We start from the raw sequence: 23,213 nt of genomic DNA, 5'->3' as shown, positions 1-23,213 counted from the left end.
GTGTTTTATTATGCATTTAATACTGTAGAAGACAGAAGCTCTGCTTTGAGGATGACAGAGTAGTACTGATTATAGCCAAATTATAAGGGATCAAACATAGGGGATTTTTAATAAGTTTATAGAAGAAATCCTCAACAGGTGTGAAATACCAGTTCTCCATTAACTTCAGTGGTACTTGCAAGGTCTATCAGTTAATACTGAGTTTTCTTACGTAGCTTACGGGAGCATCTGTTGAGGCTAAACAAACTTTTAAGGCGAAACTCCATCTAATTTCATACACACAAAAAAAAATTCATCTTTTTTTATCTGGTCATTTAAACACCCTCCACTGGAAAAAAAAATCAGAAATTAATTCAATTGTTCTTCACTACGTATCTTAGGATGGGATGAATAGGCATCTGGAATTACCTGTCTCTGCACTGTCTACAAAGGAAGTAAAGAGAATTAATGTAGATTAGATTAGAATTCAGTTAAGTCACCATAGGTATATAGTGACACTGACACACCATTTAGGATATCCACAGGAGGCTGACAACAGGACAATGACAGACCTGAGATCTCCTGGTGTGGCACCAGCAGATGGGACAGGATACAGTCAGACATCCTAAATGCCTAGGTACCTCTCTATGGCAGCAAATCAGTCCCTAGGTGCCTTGTTTTTATGGAGTTAGGGCTCAGTTCAGCTACCCAAAGATGGCTAATGCCACCTGACAAGCCCCAGTTAATGCAACACATCCACATGATGCTGAAAATATGACGCCGGACCTATGAGCACCATAAGCGGATGTATGAGAAACTGAATCCAGTTGCTGGTCACTGTGCTGCTTAAATTAACCCAGTGAAATTGTTCAAAGATATACATTCAAATATTTTGCTAAAGTAAATCACTGTAGCTCTGCTTGCTTCATGTATTTTATCAGCTGAATGTCAGTTGAAGACCTAGTATAGAGTTTAAATAATAATCGCGGAATGTGAAGCTATGGACTGTTAACCTTTTACATCTTTTAGTTGCATGAACACAGGTATACAAAAAAGAAAGGACAAACCCATAAGTTATAAAGAGAAGTGTAGTTTTTACATTTGATATAACAGGTGAATATCAAAGTTGAAAGGAAAATTTTTTTTGTGTTCTTATTTTCTGTCTTCACTAGACAACAAAGGATGTGTTTCGAGTAAAGTCAGTGTAATGTGATGCAAGAGGAAATATGTAGCTGCTTTCCTTTCTTTATGAACTAAAGCAGCAACTTGTTACAGCTACATGAATCACTCAGATTCATTTATGTTGTTAATGCTGTCATTTCTCAGTGTACAAGTACTCCTGAAAATAAACCTCTCTAAGATCAGTCCCACACCTTTCAGATGTTTCGAACTTACGAAGAATCTATTTGTGACTTTTACAGACATTCCTCAAAGTCTTCAGTAATGAAATGAGGAAATTATATTTTTCTTTTTATGTCACAGAAATGTTTAAAAATTTCCCATAAAACACATACATTTTTGTAGTCAGAAAATTGTATCTGTTGTTTTTGTGCAGTATGTAGGCTCAGCTGCATCACAAAACAGAAACACATATTCCTGGGCTCCTTTGTAGTTTCACATCTGATTAGAAAAATCATGTATCCATGGAAATCAGATCAGGGGTTTTCTGCCCTTTCTCAAACATCATTCTCACTTTAAATGGGTTTATTAAGTTAGTAGCTTGTACAACCTGTCTTGGAATGAAAGACAATATTACAGGCAGGGATATGAGCACAAGAAAATGTAAAGGATTTTCTGCATCAATTATGAGTTTGATAGCTATTATTTAAGGGAATAGATCCCAGTTTGTTAGCACTTCCCATTTGCTTTCATTGTGACTATGCATTTCAACCTCAGCATTGACCGTGGATTGTTTTCAACATTTGCAGTCTAACACTGCTGTAACATGATTTGTCATACACCTTAAGTTTTATAATTTCTCTCCATTGGCTTTAGGATTAAACATTGCTTTCTATATTATAGGTTGTGGAGGGTCTGACTCAGGCAGAGAGAGATAGTAATGACTAGATAAAGAAACCATCTCCTTCCTTCCATTTCACAAGACTGATGATTACATAGTAGTGAGAAAAGTGTAACCCGCACTATGGATGGAAAAACATAACCCATGGAAAGAATGCTTCTCAATTACTTTATGTACGATTTTCTCTTCTTACAATCACATGTTAAATTGGTTTGGCATTCATTCATTTATTTCTTCACCTCTGTCTTTACCAACACTGTTGGGTCCCAGGCTTTGGGAATGAAAATCCAGGTTGATCCAAACACAGACCCACCATCAGTGAAGGAAGAGTTAGTATGTGAATTACTACAGGAGCTTGACCCCTATAAATCAGTGGGCCCTGACGCTATCCGCCTGAGCATGTTGAGGGAGCTGGCTGATGTCATTGCGAGGCCACTCTCCATAATTTTTGAGAAGTCATGGAGACTGGGGGATGTCCCAGAGGACTGGAGGAAAGTGAATGTTACCCCTATCTACAAGAAGGGCTCAAGGGTGGATCCGGGTAATCATAGGCCCATCAGTCTTACTTCAGTCCCTGGGAAAGTTATGGAACAAATCCTCCTGGGGGCCATCACAAGTCAAATGAAGCATGTGACTGGGAAAAGCCAACATGGCTTCAGTAAGGGCAGATCATGCTTGACAAACCTGGTGGCCTTCTGCGACAAAGTGACCTGCTTGGTTGGCATGAAGGGAGCAGTAGACATCGTATACCTGGACTTCTCCAAGGCTTTTGACACGGTTCCCCATGGCCTCCTCCTGGAGAAATTGATACATTATGGCCTAGACAAGTGGTCTGTGTGGTGGGTGGGGAATTGGCTGGCAGGCCGCACCCAAAGGGTGGTGGTAAATAGCTCTTTTTCAAACTGACAACCTGTCACAAGTGGGGTCCCCCAGGGATCAGTATTGGGCTCAATGTTAATCAATATCTTTATAAGTGATCTGGATGATGGGATTGAGTGTAGCCTGGTGAATTTTGCAGATAACGCCAAACTGAGTGGGGAAGTGGACACTCCAGAAGGGAGAGTCACCCTGCAGGAAGATCTGGATAGGCTGGAAGAGTGGGCTAACAAGAACCATATGAAGTTCAATACGGACAAGTGTAAGGTCTTGCACCTGGGAAAACATAAGCCAGGAGGGCAGCACAGACTGGGATCTACCTGGCTGGAGAGCAGCTCTGTGGAAAGGGACCTGGGGGTCCTCGTGGACAGGAGGCTCAATATAAGTGAGCAGTGTGCTGCTGCGACCAAGAAGGCCAATAGCATGCCAGGTTGCATCAAAAAGGGCATCACCAGCACAAATAAATCATTATCCCATTCTACTCGGCGCTTGTCAGGCTGCACCTGGAATACTGTGTACAGTTCTGGTCCCCGCTATACAAAAAAGATGTAGACAGGCTGGAGGGGGTCTAGAGAAGGGCCACCAAGAAGATCAAAGGACTAGGAAGCCTGCCATATGAGGGTATTCTGAGAGAACTGGGTTTGTTCAGCCTTGAGAAAAGGAGTCTTACAGGTTATCTCATCACCGTGTACTAGTACTTAAAGGGTAGTTACGAAGAACATGGAGACTCCCTTTTTACAAGGAGTCACATGGAGAGGACAAGGGGGAATGGATACAAGTTACTCTTGGGGAGATTCCAATTGGACATAAGAGGGAAATTTTTCACAGTGAGAACAGTCAACCATTGGAATAATCTCTTCAGGGTTGTGGTTGACTCCGCCACACTGGACACTTTGAAATCTCAACTGGACAGGGTGCTGGGCCATCTTGTCTAGACTGTACTCTTGTCTAGAAAGCTTGGACCAGATAATCCTTGAGGTCCCTTCCAACCTGATATTCTATGATTCTATGATTCTATGATTCATGTGTGCAATATGTGAAGGAGATGATTATACTTTTTATTTTATGTGATTATTTATATTTCTGTTAATTTAGAATGATAATAGAAACACTTTAAGTTCTTTCCAGAAAAGTAGAATTCACTTCGCACTTTATTTAGGCTGAGGTTTGCCCAAGATTTTATTCTTGATTCCTGTATAATTTTCTAATTGGCAGATTTTCTATTACCTAGATTTTTTCCCCCTTTTATTCCTTTTGCAGTATTCTGAGCGTTAATAATGTCTTAACTAGTTCAAGTTCTCGCTTTTGAATGTTCTGAATTTCTATGCAGAAAATTCTATTCACTGCAGATGACAAAGCCATTAAAAACATTCTGCTGTACCCAGTCCAGTACTGCTCTATGTGCAAGATGAATACTAAAAGCACCATTAGCGGCAGAGACAGAGAGTTACCAATCACTTATTGATGATTATGCAATTAATTAAGTAGTTGTTTCACATTAACCTTTTCCATCTGAGTGTACATTTTCTGTTATGTATCCAAAACCAAATATTTGTGGAACTGGAGGACCAATGTGGGTTGCTTTCTTAAGTTCTTTCTAACCAGGGAGTCGCAGGAAACGAGAAGCAAGCATTATGCAGCACATGGCTTCAGCCTGCATTCATGACTCATGATCGTGCTACTCTTCTTGTGCGGCAAAGGAACAGCATGTACTTTACCATGCACAAGAGACTACTGTCTTCATTCTTGTGTTAAAGCCTCTTTTTATTGTTATGGGTAAAATGACCCTCAAACTATCTTAAAGGTCAAGGACATATTAAGAACAGAAATAAGCTTATATAGAAAAAAGTTTGGGTTTTGCCTCACGAAAAGAGTAGCTGATTGATGTATGTATTTATTTCTACTTCTTGAGACTCCACGAAATATATTACTGCATACTTAACTAAGCATCCTATCCTCAGTACTTTCTCTGGAAAATGTTGGTAGCAAGGACATCCTAAGTTTTCAAAGGAGAAGTTCCTTCTATAAAATCTTGTGCCAGTAGGGTAAGCACAACAGATTTCCCTCAAACTGCTTTCCTGTTGGTCTTACAAACAGATAGCAGAAATGCACAGTGCCTATTCTGTTTATATCCCGGTATTGCTACTTTACTATTCTGTAGCTTGAGAAAAACATCATGATTTGGGAGGGAGGGGGGGCCTATGTGTATGAGGTAATATTACCTCCCAGATTCTCAGATTGGAATTTCAAAAGTAATGTGAAGTGCAATTAATGCATATTAACTTTCGTATATAGAAAGGCTCTGTAATATTGATTAAAGTAAAAACAGAGCTCCATCTGACACATTCTCACACAATCAGCCATAGGAATACAACCAGAAACATCAATGTCTGTCTAATTCTTAACTTTCAGGGCTGACTTGACATCAAGGAAAAGCTCCCTCTATAATAAACTGAAATGTTGCTCTGCAACACTTACGGGGTTCCTGGAAAAATTGACTAAAGTTTTAAGGTATTTGTCTAATAAACAGTTTAAATAATCTTGTTAATTTAGTAAATCAATGAAAAATAAACAATGAAGATTCCTTTATGTAAAGTTAGATGGAAAGCCATGCTTTATGTTTTTTTAACACAATAATATAATATATTGTCTCCATCAGGCAGTTATGAATATACCTGTCCCTAAAAATCCTTACTGGCAAATGGAAGTCTAAGAGAAGACAATGAATCTAACTATACAATGATGGAGGACTTATCAAGGTAACTATACAGACAGAGGGGAAAAAAAAAAGCTGATATGTTAAAAATGCCTCTACTATTGCAACTCAGGGAAAAGGTCTTTTAGTCCAAGCACGTGTTTTTTAAATAAATAAACCCATATATGTTCAGATCAGTGGACATGCTGTCAACAAACATCACTCACGAAGGCGGACTTACCTCTAATTGCCCATCTCTCTTCCAGCCACTTCTCATTTCTTGCTCACATTTTCACACAACATATTGCTGTGTCTGCATCAGATTCCCCCCTTCATGGCTCTTGCTATACACGTCCTTCTCGTTAAGCTAAATGATATTCCTGGGCACAGGATGATTTTACAAAGAGATAGACTGGCCAACTCTGATCTCTTTTTTTGCCTCCTTCAGTCAATAAAGGTTAAATCATAGATGCTTTTTTTATTTGATTTCTTTTATTTATTTTTTTTTTAAGTTAGAAGTACTCTTGAGATCACAATGTCAGAAAATGAAAAGGTTAAGATTGCAAACAAGCTAACTTCTCCGTATTGCATGCTATTCTTCATAATTCTCTCACATAGCCATCAGATACTACTCAGAAGGGCACAGGTTTCACAAGCATCCTGTGTCCTATCTACTACCCCATGTGCATATCCTGGATGCACTAGTGTGTGAAATGACAATAGGAGCCTTGTTTAGACAACTAAACTGAGCCATTCATCAACGTATTTCAAGGTGTCTAGAGAGGTTTTCAGCTGACCAGCCAAAGGTGTCTCACTTGCAATGAAGTATAGAGACAATGAGGCCTAGAAACTATTGGCTGTATTGACTCAATTTTCAGTGACTGTCTGAAGTTCAATTTATGTCTCTAAGCCAAAGCTGTAATTAAGAGAAAGCGCGATGACTGGTATGCCACTTTTATTTCTACTGGCTAATTTATTCTAAAGACATCTTTAAAATATTAGTGTAAACAGCACAGGATGCATGGATAATGAAGGGATCATGCGGTACTTTCATGACGGGACTTGAGGGGCCCAAGCTACTCTTTTCATTTGTCACAGTATCAATGGAAACACATCTATTAATTACTACTTCTCAGCCAAGTTCATCATTGCCTGCATGAGTGCTTCTCTCCCATTCCCATGGAAAGCTAAACTGCCTTGTTAAATCTCAGGTGAGCCTAGCTAACCTCTGCCTTTGCAGTGAACCAGAAAGGGGGAATATTCTCTGAATCATGCAGCTGTCTCAGCTGAAAGGCAACAGCTGACACCATCACCAAACTGTTGAGTCACTAGCTGAAGCAAGCCTTAAGACAGATATAAGAGCAGTACACAGCAGCCTCCCAGGCTGAAGACTGAGGTGCAACCTTACCTTAAATCTTGAGTATGAAAAATCCTTTCTGGCTGAACAGGTTCTGGGATTTTGGGGTTACCACACTTTTGTAAAGAGATGATCAGAAAGATTATATTTCTTATCTGCTCCATATAATAACAGATGATAAAATAAAGTGTAAGCAGTGAAGAATCAGCATCTTTAATCTGTTTTATTTGGGCAATAACCAAAGGATTAGATACTTTTGATATTTTTTATGCAATAAAATAATTAAAAAGATGATTTAACCTTAAGAGGTTTAAAAGGATCCAAGGTAGGATGCTGCTATGTATCACCTTTCATTATAAATCAGGTTTTCAAGGGTTCATAATATATTTAAAAACTTACTCGAGGCTGGCATAAAAAATTCAGTACAAGAGCATATGTTGGGGAAAAACACAATCAAAATCTTTTGCCCATTTCTGGGTTATATACACCAAGAAAAAAAAAATAGGAGTTTATCACTGAGAATGAAACAAAACCATGATACCAGCTGTAGTCCATTTACTGTCAAGTCTACCATTTCTACGCACACATTTGCGCCTTTATTGGATACCTAAGCAAAGCCTATTTCTTTTAGCTGAAATTTTCAAGGCTGTGCAACAAACAGATGTCTTTGGGCATCTCTGAGAAGGACAGAGGAGAAAGCTAATGCAACAGAAGCTTTATTGTTTACAGATGTGTTTTCTGTGCAAATACACCTAATTTTTTTCCACGAAAATTTTACAGGGAGGTTTAGTATGCAGACTAACAGTGACTGTATGTGGTAACTACACTGGTAAACATAAAACCTAATAGCTCCAGTCTGCCAAAAAAATCCCAGACAAACTTAATTAAAAGTGCTGGTCCTTAACTGAGTCTTAATTCATCCGGTTTTCTTGGCAGGCTAGAGGGTTTCTGTAACACTTATTTCATATGTTCATTTCATGAACATCTGAGGATGGTCACTAGTGGAAATCTCAGATGCAATTCTTTTCTCATCCATAAACAAAATGTTATTTAAATAACATCTGAAGCCCAGTTATTTGCCACAAGCATTTGGGTTTATTATGACTATATTTCATGTTAGACCAAATTCTGGATTTAGTATTCATTTGGATAGAGTCTGCAGTGAAATTATTTTAATATCCAGATTTAATTTAAACCAGAGGAGAGAATGTTTTAATACATTTAAAATAAATACTCTGTAAATGTAACAAAAGGTCCTCTACTGGTGTTGTTGACTTAAATGGAAGTAAAATAAAATTAAAAATTGGCATGCGTGTACAATTGCCTATAAGCTAAGGCCTGCCCTTCTAAACAATTCTGCATAGGTGGGTCTTGGCATCTTTTAAGGAACTCTATTGATTTTACAGAAGGCTCAAACAAATGATCAACCATGCAATGTACTGAGTAAGGTATTAAGACAAAACTGTAAAATATTCCGTGGTAAGAATGTTAGAAAAACAATCACAAGCATTTAAGAAATAACTGTTTTACCCACCCTAAAAACTGCTTATCTTGTTATGGAGTTGTAATTATAATTATTTTGCACTGTTAAATTTTAAATTATTGTTAATCTTTGAAGGTCAGCAACTCAAGAAGAAATTACAGTGCTTTACTAATTATTATTATTGTTAGCTTCCAGCTTTCTGTTGCCTCAAAAGTCAATTTACCTACCTGCTGGTAAAGGCCAGTTTTCACAAATTTTCATTTACTTCCTACGTCTTTTGTTCGTATCCACCCACTTTCAAAGAGCCTGTACCAATCTAATCAGTCCTATTTGACAATCTTTAATCAAAGCAAAATAACTAACAAGATGGTTTCAGAGCATCCTATAGAGTTTATTGAATGTGCCTTGAGCATTAGAGAGAAATTGCAGCGTTTAGAAGACAATTTAGATTGTGTCCATTGCATCCTCTTATGGCTTCACATCTTAACTGAGCATGTTGTAATTTCTTTTAATTTTTATCAGAACAGAGCTGATAAAGGTGCCATTCAAGGTGCCGGTCAAGTCCATCCAAAAGCTACAGACAGACACTGAGTATCTGAAGAACGATCTCAGATCTCTTCTTTTAAATGTTTGTATTTCCAGTTTATGTCCCTGGGTACTCCTCCACCAATTTCAACAAAGTGTGCAAGTTTTTAACAAGTTTTAACTGTTTTGATGGCATGACATTTAGTGTCTTTCCACATCACCCATAAAGGCTTTAAATGACTAAGGTTGATTAATGACTCTTCTTCTGTATGATTGTACCTGTCTGAAAGAATCACCCTTTAGTACTTTCTTTCATTTATAATTTGGGGCTAGTTCTCAATATACATGAAACTCTGAGTTAACATTTTCAGTAACACAGATTGTCTTTATCTAATGCTGTCTCTTCTTTCATGAATGCTGTAGATGTTCTTTACGTTGAGTGAATTTCTTTGTGTTTGAATGTTGTTCATGGACCATAATCATCGCTCTTGAAATAACACCAAAAACTTAAATGAAATAGAATGTGTCAAGATTTTGTCTTGTAACAAGCATTCTTAATAAAGTCAGACTGCCTTTTAGTTAGAAATCTATTGGAATATTGAAAGGCATTTTCATTCTCTAGCAGAGTCTAGCTGTGACCATTTCTATGGGGTAAACAGACCTCTGGAACAGCCATAATGTTCTCAATACCATGATGAGTACTGAGTGCAATTTCAGGTGAAAACTTGTCTAGGCCATTTGGAGTTTTATTTATTTCACAAGTGATTTCTAATGCAATGTGCCTTTTGCAACAGTTGAGTCAGAGGACAGATTTCAACTGTTGTCATAAAAAAAATCTGTCATATATTGACAGATAATTTTTGTGTTTTACCATTAATTCTGAATTGTTCATTTAGAGGTCTAAAAGAATATGTGAGTTGTAATTGTGAAGGACAGATGTAAAACACGTGTCTTTGCTCTGGCATTGCCTTGACAGTGTATTTGTTATCCATTCAAATCCTGATATTTAGCTCTTGGGGGGAGTTAAGTGCAATTCCTTTACTGATCAGAGCATTTATTTTGAACCTTATATACATATATTATGATCCTACAACAGGGATCTCATGTAGTAGCCCTCAAAGCCAAATTATGCTCTTTAATTAAGGACATCTAAGAGAAATAATGGGTTCTAGAGATATGAACCCCAGAATAGGTATCCATCTGTCAACTATCCCTCATTATAAATTACATAATTTTCCTAATTAATGTACTTCTGTGGATCTTGTAGACACCATTCCACCATAAATCTATGTTCTCAGATATGAGCCATATGACCAAAACTGTACTGTTGATCCATTCAAGTACAGTTTATAGAAATCCATAAAGTATTAAATAAAAAAATACAAAGTTGTATGATCTGCTTTTATTGTGCTTTTTGACATAGTTAAATTCCACGTGCAAAACAAAAATTTCTAACCATCCTTAATTAATTTACAAGTGTTGATGGAACAGTGCATGGACTCTAGGTCCTCAGACAACTTGTGAGTTTTCAACAGTGAAAACCTCAAGGCAATCATTTTCAAACGCGCTAAAATGTTGGCATGAATACTTGGTGTATCAAAAAGTAAACATGTTTGACACTTTGACATTTGGTATAGTTTGAGTTCTAGGAATGTTATACTCCCACTAAGTTACTTTCCTTTCAGCCACAATATAAATAGTCAATTTGAAGAGATAAAATGATGAATGTCACAGTCATTAACTTTGCAGGAATACCTGTAAATAAGTACATTAAATTTAGAGTAAACACATTATTTTTATACTTTATAGATTAACTTTTACTGAAGTTATAAAATCACTGCATAAGAAAACAAATTCTTCTAAAGTACTGCTTCTAGAAACTCATGCAAACCATGCAAAGTCTAATTGTTAAAAAGATGTTTGCTTTCAATGAAAAATGACTTGAAGCATACTTTGTTGTTATACTGTAACAATTTTCCTGGGCATACAATGAAAATAGTATTACTTGTGACACAAGAAGTTGAAAAAGACTAGTAATGCATCAGACTGTGTGAACAAATGCCAATACAAATACAGCATATTAGATAAATTCCAAGCCAACAGAATCTTAGTGTAATAAGGTAGTTGCTATTACAGTGTTATTTCAGGATTCAGGTACTGAATGGACAAAATTAAAAGGATAAATTCCTATTCATGACTTCACACCAGAATGTACTTAACTGACAACCATCTTCAAAGACAACATGTGAAAGATGGGGTTGCAGCCCTTCCCTGAACCTTTTTGCATCTAGTCCTTGAATTACCTTCTGACCCTTTTTCATTTAACAGTGGAGAAATATCCATATTTCAAGAGAGAGAAGACAAGTGCTTAGTATGCACCTTAAACTCAGCTTGGAAGCCTAAGTATAGCACTGTGCCAGAAAATAATTCTGATCTTGTGCTAAAGTTTCATAAAGTTATTGGCACAAGTTCCATTAAGGATATGAAGTATTGATACTGCACATCTTTGGAAGCACTGTCAGTTTATCTGAGCTGAGTGTCAGGACATATTCATCTTACCAAAGCCCCTTGGGGATGCAGAAAAAAAGGGCATCCCTATGCCTAGACTCCATAAAGGACTCAACTGGCAATGTACATGCAGTGTGTCCCTACCACATGACACTAGCTCAAAACCTAGCGGGGGTACTCATCTACAGAATAATTCTCTAATTAGGGCACTTGTTCAGAATTTTAGACATAATTGAACCTAAGGAGATTTGCCTGTGCAACTTTGTCTCCCTAGAACACTGTTCTAGCCCCCAGACAAAAAAATGCAAAACCCCAAAATGTCAAAAAACTCTCCTGTGTCAGAATGCTCTGTTCTGCTGAAATTATGCTACACTTCTGCTAAGATTGAAACTGTGTGGATGCAGAATAAGTGAACCTGCCTTGGTATCCTAGTGGGTATGCAGTGCTTTGAAATACTTCCTTACCTTATTATTTTGCCTCTATGAAAATGCACTCTTGTATGACAAAATCTGGGACATCAGAGAATACGGGTCATCCCGATTCTCTTCTATCTCAGATTGTTTTCTGGGGCTGCAAACAAAAGCTGATGAGAAATCAGAGCTCAGTCCTCAAGATACTTCATGTTTTTGAGGTGAATGTAAATGCATACTTCTCCATATTTCAGTCTGGGAAAGTACAGCTAAAAGCATTCTACTTTAATTCTACTTAATATTTACATGTTCCACAGGCCATTGAATAGACTACCCACACACACTGCTGAAATAAACTCTATCTGACAGAAGTTTTTAAAAAGTGTTTGTAATTTGCAGAAGATGGCTGCAGTAGTTATAGCTTAAAAAAAGACCATCATTTCACCTCAAGAAAAACAGTTAAGAAAGCTCCTGAAGTACATCATAATACTGCTAAAGCAGCTCTGCAGAGCATCTGTACGCTTGCACAAATTTAAATTGCCCTTGCATTCTGATTATCTCTTGGTCTGGTTTGATTTCTGATGTGAAATAGAGCTTCTTTAGGGTTACTTGAATTGGTATTAACAATTAAGCTTCCTCTCACTCTCCCAATTATTCCTGTTTTATCAAAGTTGCCAGAGTATAGCAGTACATTCCCACGTGTACCTCTAGTGTCTCATATAAGATTCCTGACAAGAGGAAGCTAGGAGTTGCACAGGAAAAGGTATTTTGATTTTACATTGTCAACAAAGGGGAAATTCTGAGGTAACTAGGTCAGGAACTACTGCAGCAGTGCAAAGGCACAGAAGAAACTGACAGGTCCCTGATGTGTATTATTCAGGGAAATCTTTTGGGTATGTCTGAAGCTTGTGTGTTAATTATTTTCAAATAGCTTGGGGTTTTGCCCAAAGTCAGGATGAAGTAAGGGCTGTGATGTTCTCTGTCTCATAATCAGACTCAATTTAAAACATTTACAAGTATGTTAGAGGAAGATCAAGCAAAAATGACTACACTTGGCTTCTGAGCCAAGGGAAAATAAGCCTTCTACTTGCAATCTCTGCCTTCTGTTAAATCTTTCATAGAGAACAAGTACTAATAGTCTGAACTCTCTAACCTCCTAGTGATGGGTAAGTACTATGTGAATAGTAAATTACCGAGCTCTAAGAACTCTCCAGTGTGAAAGTGTTTACTTCTCTTCTAGCAAAGATGCTTCAGAGAAAAAAAGAAAATGCCTTATCTCAGTAACATCTGTTTGGGGTTGTAAGACAGTATGACTTGATAGCTACATATGTGCTTTACTTTAATTTAAGAAATAATTTTATTCTTGTTCAGATAGATTGGGACCTTGCTGACAATCGACATGCTATGATATGCAGGTGCTTCTGAATAGACATCATTGAAAACGTAGAGCTAAATCCATCTTACACTGGCCGGTGATTTAAATAAGTATTTTAATATGATCAAGAGAACTCTAAAATTGATTCGAGCAATGTCCTCACCATACTCACAAAGATCACAAAAATTCAAGGACTGATTCTATAATTAGAGCATCCCCCCAAAAGAAAAGTAGGAAGACTGACTGAAAAATGAGCTATTGAACTAAAGCACAAAAGAAATCTTTAAAAAGAACTTAGTAAGTTTCTAAACAAAGCCTGCATTGAGAAGCAATGAAAACATATGCTAATAGAGATGATTAAATATTAAAAATTAGTCTTCTGGCTTTTTTTTCTAGGGTTTAGGCCCCTAAATCCAATCTTTAATAACTATTTTTGCTGTAAGTATTAACTGTTTTTCATAAATCTCCACCAATTTAATCAATACACATCTTCAAAGATTTAAAGTTTAAGAACAGTCATTGTATGAGGGTTTCCTTTGGTTATACTAATCAAGGGAGAGACAGAAATTGATGCAACTGCCATTTAATGACACAGGCAGGCTCACAGACGCACTGCTTACTGCTTGCTCCATCTATACATGATCTCTGTAGGAAACAGCTGGTTGGAAAGGTCCAAGACAGTCAAGGACTAAGGTAGCAATAAGGCAGTGTGAGGATCAGGGGTGTAGTACTCAAGCTCCATCTCTATCCTACTTTCATCTAACAGTGAAAAGTTATTCATAAATATGCCCAAGAATCTTTCTCAATATCTGGGGAAGTGCTCCAGATATAATGCACTCAGCACAAAATCATAAAGCACACATTATTCAGCAATAAATAAAAATAGTACACATCTTTGGAACACCAGTCTCCTTGGAAGAATACCAAGCACTGGGTTAAAACACACTTTAATACATTTGAGTGCTTAAGGTTGCTTGAGAGTCAAGCAAGTAAGGAATTTACTTAAGAAATACTTTGTCAGAAAGTTTCAGTTTGATGAAGCATGATGAAAAACAAAAACAGCAACTTTTTGATAGTACAGACATGAGCTGGAACCCAGAAGACTCCAGTTCAGTTCTGTTCTCTGGAAACAAGAGTCGAACTCGGAGAAAGTCTACTCCCCTCACACTGATTGCACATGCTAACCACCAAGTTTTAAACCCTCCCCTTCCTTCTATTTCTTTCTGGTTCAGAGATTATTTAATTATATAACCAGTGCTGAGGAGCTCTCCTGGAAGAAACTGAGCAGAACTCTACTGTGAATAGTACATGTTGAAAGGTTTCAGATGCCTTCTCTAGATAAATCAGATTTTATCTGTCCATTGCAATTGCCTTGCCACCTGGCCCAGCTGGCCCCATTCAGTTAATGGGGACCGGTGGATCACTTTTTCATGGAAGTTTTTCAGACACATAATATTTGTGCTGTGATATAGAATAAATCCTAGCTCGCTGCTTCCCACCTCCCCCACACACACCCCCACACCCCAAATCGTAGGTTTGCAATTAGGCCAGGACTTATTGTTGTACTCATGACATGTTTGTGACACTTTTCTAGTGAACCATTATTTATAATCAGTCAAGTTTATCTCTTATTAACCTTCAAGCTACATCAACAAATTAAAGTAGGTTTTTCCTAACTTCAGCACCGAGGGTGCTCCTGCAGATGGGCAGCTCAGAAGTACATTTGGGGCATAACTTGACAAATTGTTTTTGTTTTGTCTTTATAGTGAACTTCCTGCCTGTGAGCACAGACAGATTAATAGCCCTGAAATACTTCACGAATTCACAAAATAAGTATATCATGAGCAGGATATGCCTAACTCTTTACCACTCAAGTAAGGAAACCACTTTTCAGAGTATAAAAGGAAGTTAATTTCTTGAAATCTGTTTAAAATATTCTTGACAACAGCACTAGTTATTTGCCCTGGAACAGATTATCTGATGTGAATGCCTGTATTGTGAGGCTCTAATAGGTCTCATCTGGGGCTCTGCTTCTTGCTACTCTGTTACTACAAAGCAGCCCAAAATTAGAGAAAATTTCCCTCTTTTCATAAGCTCCTATGTCACAGCTCCCAGTGTCTAGCACAGAGTGTTCTTCCAGTGACAAAAAAACTGGACAGGATTTATCTGATAGACCTGAGGTTAATTTAATTCATGATAGGTCATAGCTGACTGGGGTATTTACAAGTTCAGAAAAGCGTGAAAGGATTTCAAAGTCTCATTAGTCAATACTGTTCTCCCCATTCTGGTCTCATAACAAACTCAGCATAGCTGGAACAGATGATTAAGGTTGTCTTCTTAATGTTGTGAGGGGCAGGGCAACAAAACCACAAAACAAATGCTGTGCATAGCTGCTACAGTCTTGCTCATCTGACTGAAATGCTACACATCTATTCATTGTCTTCAGATATTAAAAACCTGCTCATGAGAATGTTTTAACAGGCTTATTAGTTTGGGTGGTTGACTCAGCTGAAAACATAGTGATTCACATCTTCATCATTAACTTTTGCAGACAAGACTACACAAGCTGAACTGCATATTTCTGAATGAATTAAAGACTGATATTAAACGTATGCTTATTTAAGACAGTGTTTCCTTTAGAACTGAAGAGAGTGGGTGGGATTTATTTCAGTTAACATTAAACATCTACACTGTAAGAGATATGAAGGACACTTCTTATAAGAATTCCCAGCAAATATTTCTGTCATATCCCTGAAGTGTTGCAGTTCACCTTATTCTTTAAGTGGAATACACTGTCTGAATTTAAGAATAGGCCTCAGATTGGGAATTTTTATAGTTAATTTCCCTCTTCACAGTCACACTTGCGCTTGTACATGCCTGTATACCTCATTCAGTCCCTCCTCACACTGGCTTTAAGATTTTGTAAATTATACTTAACCTTTTGTAAATAAGAGCATGAATACTATTACAATAGCACAAAAGATGGTTGGATACTGCTCACAAACACTTGCCAGAAAACTTTAATAAAATAAAAAAAAAAAAATAACGAAAAGCATTATCTTGTTTAGTCTAGATTTTTCCCATCCTAAATAAAGTTGTTTCAATACAAACAACTAAATAGTGAGGATGATAATATCAACCTACTTAGGAAATTAAGTTTGACACTAAAAGAAGAAACAAAATAGGGTTCAACTGGAGAAACCTAGGAAAAAGGGAATGGTTCCTAAGTGCATGCTTATAAATCCTTATGAAAATTTTTCACATCTGGAAATGTGTCATGCCACCCTACAGTCCTGTATGACCATACAGGAGAGAAAAGGGGAGAAAGATACATATTTATATTGAACACTCTTACCTAATATTTAAGCGTCTGCTGTAGGATGAGATTATTTCCAGTCTACGGCTATGTTTTTACTGTTGGATAAAAAGCTGGGTACAGATCCTAAGTGACATCAAGCAATCAATAACAAGACTCCTTAGGGTTCTCTCCTTACAGAGAAGAGCTGTGCAGGAGAGAGTTAGAGGAAAAGATTCAAAGCAAAGACAGAAAACAAGTTAAAATTTTAGGGCTGATTGGTACTCAGTCTTTCTCCTTGAACTTCATTAATTCAGGTGTATAGAAATGTTTCATAGGTGCCTGTTTCTCTCCACTGACTACTATAAAAGGAGTGCGGGATACAGATATCCAGAAACAGGTATTTACATTGCATACATTTAGTGAGTTGAGATGAATTTCTGTTTTACACTGCTGCTACTTGTGTTATTTGCTCATGGAAGTATGAGGAATATCTCTACACTGACTGCAGTATTCAGTGAAGTAGGGGATAGCCTTATTTTTTTCATTTCAAGTTAAAGAGGAGTCCTGACAGTAGAGGGTTAATTGGCAAGCCACTGTCTTTCAACAACTCCTTGAGGGAGTATGACTTTTATATAATCATCTCTTGAGTAATTCTAGGTCTAAAGAAATTAGCTGCTAATGAAACACTACCATTACTTCAAAAGAAGTCACAACAGTTGACTAAGAGAGTATATGTCTTTACAAATGAGCAAAAATTGTCTCGGGGCTCTTTTAGAAGGGATGAATGTGAAAAAAATGTGTACTGACAGTACCTTTAAAAGATTGGGAATATATAAATAGTTTATAATGAATTCATCTTTCTTTGCATATTCATTTAATATTGTATTGGTTAGTAGTGTGGAGCACCAACTGCTAAAAATTCTGCAAAGCACCATGTTAAAAACAGTAGTTTAACACAGTTGCATAGAAAAAAGTTGAATCTCTGGCTGTAAGTTCCTTCTTTTACTAGTTAGAGTTACAAACTAGGAATTCAGCAAAACTGTAAATGTTTGCTGTTCAGCTGCCAACGTATTTGCTCGGGAATTTGTTGGCAAGCTTATCTCCCACATCAGAGTACCATGGATCACAGAAATTGGGCATTGGCCAGCTGCCTAAATGATCTAACTGGCTTCTCTTGGATAGTTCTTGACTGCATCACTGTGGACTCTTCATTAGTGCAGGCTAGGTATAGCAGAGTTCAGCTCTTGCCTCTACTTGCAGTTTAATCCTGGTAGGCAGTTCAGCCCCACACAGCCACTCAGTCACTTCCTGACAGTGGGATGGAGAAAAAAATTAGAAGGGTAAAAGTGCATAAACTTGTAAGTTGAGATAAAGACAGTTTAATAGGTAAAGTGATATCCAATACATCCTCATTAACCACCTATCACCCTTTGAGCTCAGGTCAAGGGACTACTTCACTTGTACTGCTTCCTGTGACGTTAATCCTCCGTACTTCCTATAACATTCAACTCAAATCATGGGTTACAGCAGTTTATAAGCATTTCCATTACAGTCTCCACCCCTGATCCCTTTGGACCAGGCCACAGGGTTTAACATTGTGATGAATTCCTCCCCTTGCTCTTGCTCCACCATGGCCTTATCCGTAGGCCACAATCTCTTAGGGGTGTACCTGCTCCAGTGTGGCCTTATCCAAGGGCCACAGTCTCTTCAGGGTTGTACTTGCTGTGTCGTGAACTTATTCACAGCCACTGACACTTCAGGGTGTACCTGCTGCATCACAGATTTATCCAGAGCCGCAGATGCTTTGAGGTGTACCCTCACCAGCATGGACTTTTCCTTGGGCCACAGTCTCTTCAGGGGTGTATCTGCTCTGGTGTGGCCACAGACTCTTAAGGGTGTCCTGCTCCCAGGTGGACTTATCCACTTATCAAAGGCCCTTCAACTCAAGTTCACACTGGAGTTCCAGCATGTCCAGTGCAGCAGCACAGGAATAGAAGCAATGTCCTGGCCATCTTCCAGCCCAGGTGCATGTTCATTGCTGTTATCAAAATGTTTGTGGGCACAGCAGAGTAAAATGAGAAAGAGTCCTGCAAACAACAAATGCAAAAACCATTAGCAAAGACAAGACTCTCATCTACAGTAATGCAAGCTAGCCCTGTAGCAACTACAGGAGTCTGCTAATTAGTAAATAAATTGCTATGGTAGCTATCAATTTGGTCTAGCTGACTCCAATCAAATCTATCATTATCTTGAGCCCTTCAAGTCCCATGTTGGGCACCAAAAAGGACTGCCATGGTTTAACCCCAGTAGGCAGCTAAGCCCCACACAGTACACCTATCCAGCATTTATTTCCTTCAGCATAATAGAGTTGCATCACAGAGCTGTCTATTCCATCCTACTGTGCATTTATACTCATGGGCAATGGTCTGCTGCAAATCTGTGACAAAGTTGTTATTTTTCTATGATATCTGGCCAATACATGGGGTAAGTGTTAGCAAAAGCTTACTAGAGAATCTGGCTTTTTGAGCCTGGACTTTGTGTTTCGCCATAGTGGAGTAGTCTAATCATGACTGTTTATCCTGTTTGGGAAACAGTAGTTAAAATGTGTGCTTTGCATTAAATTTTGCATCCATTTTCAGGGGGAAAATGCCTTTATATTCAGCCCATTCTGAATTTTAATATTGTCTCAGTTTTCCTCCTGGCATTTCTGAAAGCTGACAAAATAGTATTCCAGGACTTTCATTTATTCAAAATATTTAAAGAAGTCCTTACATTGTTTTGAACAGAAAGGAAACATTGTAGGAAATAAAATGGTGTAATTTGGCAAGCTGAATGACATATGAAATGATATACGACACCCTGGCTTCAAGGAACTTATACAGGAGTTTTATCATTTGTTTCAATGAAGACAGTTTCGGAACAGCTATGAACAAATATCTTGAGTTAGCAGTTCATTTTTTGGGAGAGAAGAGAAAACAGACAAAGATCAGTATGTCCTTTCATAGAGCAGAACAATATAATAGAAAAATAATATAACTGGCTTGAAAAGATCAGGAGTAAGACAGAGAAAAGGGGTGAGCTACTGGAAACGAAAGGGATTTTTCTAGAAAGAAAAAAAAAATCTGTACAGACAAGACAGACAAATAATCTTTATCCATTATTTAACAATTCTAAGAAATGGAAGGAAGTTGTAGAATCTGGAACAGATTCTGATCATTCAACAGAGATGTCACAAATAATGACAGGTTAGTAGCTAGCCCCAGTAAAGAAAATTTCATAAGCTGCCTTGACAAACAATGGGGAATGACTGGTGCCTAACTTAATCAAACTGAATCCTCTTTGGAGGGACCTACTTCTTCCAGTCCACTATAGTGGGAAAATAGACACCTCAGGAAGTTTTTACTTGGCTGAAAAGCCACCAGTGCCAAGAACAGGTAGGAAAAGAGAAGGTTTTTCTAACACCCTCAGAAAGATGGGTAGTCAAATTAGGCCACATACCAAATTCCAGTCCCCAAAAGACACTTTGAATGCAGAGTTTAGCTTAAGAATTTTAAACACGTTAATTCTCTCATTATGAAGAAATTCAAGATGTGTCACCTGCTTCATAAAAGACTGCTTTATTCATCAGACCTTCAGCTATGTTAGGACCATACCATGGTCCATTCCCACTGTTGAAACTGAGCAACTCTGCAGAAAGTCATCACAGATTCATTCAGGGCACTATCAGGCCTTCATGGCTCTGCCCAGCCTCCCCAGGATCTCTCCCTACCCTTGTCCATGGACCCAGGGCTTACATACAAGCCCAGGGCTCGGCATCCAAACCTGGCCTGAGCTACAGTGTAGGTAGTCTCCAGCCCTGACTGAGGCACCATCTCCTTCTGCTCTTGACTGGATCCCATGGTTGTACTTTGGACCTGGTTCATCACCTGCCATGTTGGGGGCTATCTATGGACCCTGTAACCAGCCCTGGGCTCTGCCCACCATGCTCAGACCCCACAGGACAGAGTCTCAGCTTGCCCCCCCGCTTGCCTTGCAACCCTACTTCTGCAGCTCCCTGGCAGATTCACAGGGACAAGGGAAGAGTGAGGAACCCAGTTATGTCATTCAGTAGCTCAATGGATTCTGATATTGTTTATACATATTATTCCAATGCTACATGAAAATGCAAAAGTGTCTGAAGCAACTGAAGCAATTCTGATCAGGATTCAGTTCCATAATTCCTGGACCATCATACTTTTTATTTAAAATACAATTTGTCTAGAGACATGCTCTGAGTATTCCTTAACAATCAGATGTTGGTGTTTCTTTTTTTTTTTTTCCTTTTTTTTTCCTGTAAAAGAGGTAGGTTAATTTAAAAAGAGGTTATCTCTGAATGCAGATGTTGGTAGAAAACAGTCACCAAAAGATGAAAAACTAAAGGTGCAAACAAAATCATATTTGACATAACTTGAAAATCCCTTGGGATTTGGGAGTATTATACTGGGCACAGGTAATGGAGATTAGTGTAGTGGAATATTTTGGTTTTTGTCCCTGACACTCACTTTCATGTCAACACAAAGTGACAAAATGGTGCTTACATGCACGACTTCAGATCTACCTACAATTTACATTCACATTTTATGTGATATGATGTACCAAGATGCCACTCCTGAGTCCTAGACCTGGAAAACCAGATGCCCGAAATTCATTTTTTTTAAGTGAACTTGCTTTTAAAGTTCGGCCCTCATCCCATCTAACTTCAGATCTCTAAAATAGCTATATGTCCTTATCTGAGCTAGATAATCTCCTTTATGTGGTATGTGGAGTGTGAGAGCACCTGTATCACTCAGGTTATCTGATCTGCCCCCTTATCTGCACCTTTTCAGTGCAAGAGGTATAATAAGTAAAGGGGGAAGCAATAAACAAGAGCACAGAGACATGGACCTGATACACAAGGGGTAATGAAAACAATACCAAAGACCGAAACTCTCCAGTTGCTAACTGATGGGTCATTAGGATACTCCAGGCACACCTTTGGAAAGGACCATCTTGGACTTCATAAAAAGGGCGAAACAAGGGGACATGAGTCTTGGAATATTGGAGGGCAGGCCTGTGGGACTGCACAAAATGTATTAAGAAATGTTTAGCAGAAGGGGACTGGGGAGGAAGAAGGAAGGGAAATAGACAGAAGGGGTATAAAAGGGGTGGTTGTGTGTAAACTGGGGGAGGGGTACTGGGCAGGCACAGGGGCCATACCGGTGCTTGGGGGATCCACAAATGTCCCTGTACTTGTGGAGCTGGAGAGCATGGTGTGTGTGCTGCACCAGTGAACTTCTGCCTCTGCCAGACCAAGATCTTGGTTTCCTATAACCACTTCTGTGATTCTTCCAGATGTTCCTATAGAGATGGCACCTGTGTCAGTGGTCCATGAACATATCTCCACGCCAAATTCAAATTCCTCCATACAACCTTATTCTACAACATGTACCATAAAGCCATCCATAAAATCTATTAAAAAAACCCCTATCAATAGTTTTTCACATGAAAAAATGATAAAATCTTCTTGTCATCCTTTCTAACCATGCAGTCTTCCCCTATGTAGCCTAATATGAGGGCCAGAACTAAGGCTTACCTTTGCTTTGGTAGCTGGAAAGAATCTAGCATATGTTAAGTCCTCCCATAGTCTAATAAACAGCAATGAATAACAGTCAGTCATGCTTGTCAAATTTATCCAACAACAGAATGAAGTCCTCAGTTTCAGATTACTTAAGCTGTTTTCTGCAGTAAAAGAAATGTAAATTATTAAACAGAAGTGTCAAAAATCCTTAAGATACTGCAGTGGAGACACAGATATAAAATTCTAGTATGAAAATGCAAGTGTTTTGATTCAAACATCAAGAATAAAAATGACTATATTAAAATTGAGTGTTCGAGCAAAAAGCTACAGATACCCCTTGAAATCTTAAAATTATATTAAATCACTTAGAATAGTATTTGTCTTTCTTAAATTTACACATCTAGACATTATTTTTCTAATCTGATAATCACCATATGCTGCCTCCTTATTAAATAGAGGAGGCAGCATACTAGAAATAGGCATGTCGTGGTTTAACCTGACAGACAGCTAAACACCACACAGCCATTCACTCACTCCTGCCCCCTCCCCAGTGGGATGGGGGACAGAATCAGGGGGAAAAAAAACCCAAAACACCCATGAGTTGAGATAAAGACAGTTAAATAAAACAGCAGAGGATAATAATAATAATAATAATAATAATATACAGAATATACAAAACAACCAATGCACAATGCAACTAAGGAAAAAAAGGAGAGCTTACCAGGACTGGAAGAAGGGGCAGGCAACCCAAGAAGAGTACAGGGATCTTGTCAGGTCATGCAGAGAGGGAATTAGAAAGGCAAAAGCCCAGCTGGAATTCAACCTGGCCACTGCTGTAAGGGATAACAAGAAAAGTTTTTATAAATATGTTAACAGCAAAAAGAGAGCCAGGGAGAACCTCCATCCTCTAGTGGATGCAAGGGGGAACATTGCCACTAAAGACGAGGAAAAGGCAGAGTTACTCAATGCCTTCTTTGCCTCGGTCTTTAATGGCCCGATGAGTTATCCCCAGGGTACCCAGCCTCCTGGGCTGGAAGATGGGGACAGTGAGTGGAATAAATCCCCCATAATCCAGGAGGAAGCAGTCTTTG

General features: G+C 38.3%; 1 protein-coding gene across 1 annotated transcript in view; it reads left to right on the top strand.

Moving 5' to 3' along the window:
• Positions 1–2,278: 2,278 nt before the first annotated feature.
• Positions 2,279–23,213, top strand: part of PCDH20 (protocadherin 20) — a 65,224-nt gene continuing 44,289 nt past the window's right edge. Inside the window, 1 exon segment of the mRNA XM_009638065.2 lies at positions 2,279–2,838. Coding sequence (XP_009636360.2) covers positions 2,279–2,838 — 560 coding nt within the window.

The sequence above is a fragment of the Egretta garzetta genome, unplaced genomic scaffold (assembly GCF_000687185.1).
Source record: "Egretta garzetta isolate BGI_Z169 unplaced genomic scaffold, ASM68718v1 scaffold354, whole genome shotgun sequence".
Taxonomy (NCBI): Eukaryota; Metazoa; Chordata; class Aves; order Pelecaniformes; family Ardeidae; genus Egretta; species Egretta garzetta.
Note: the sequence above shows the minus strand (reverse complement) of the source record. Positions and strands in the feature narration are given on the sequence as shown.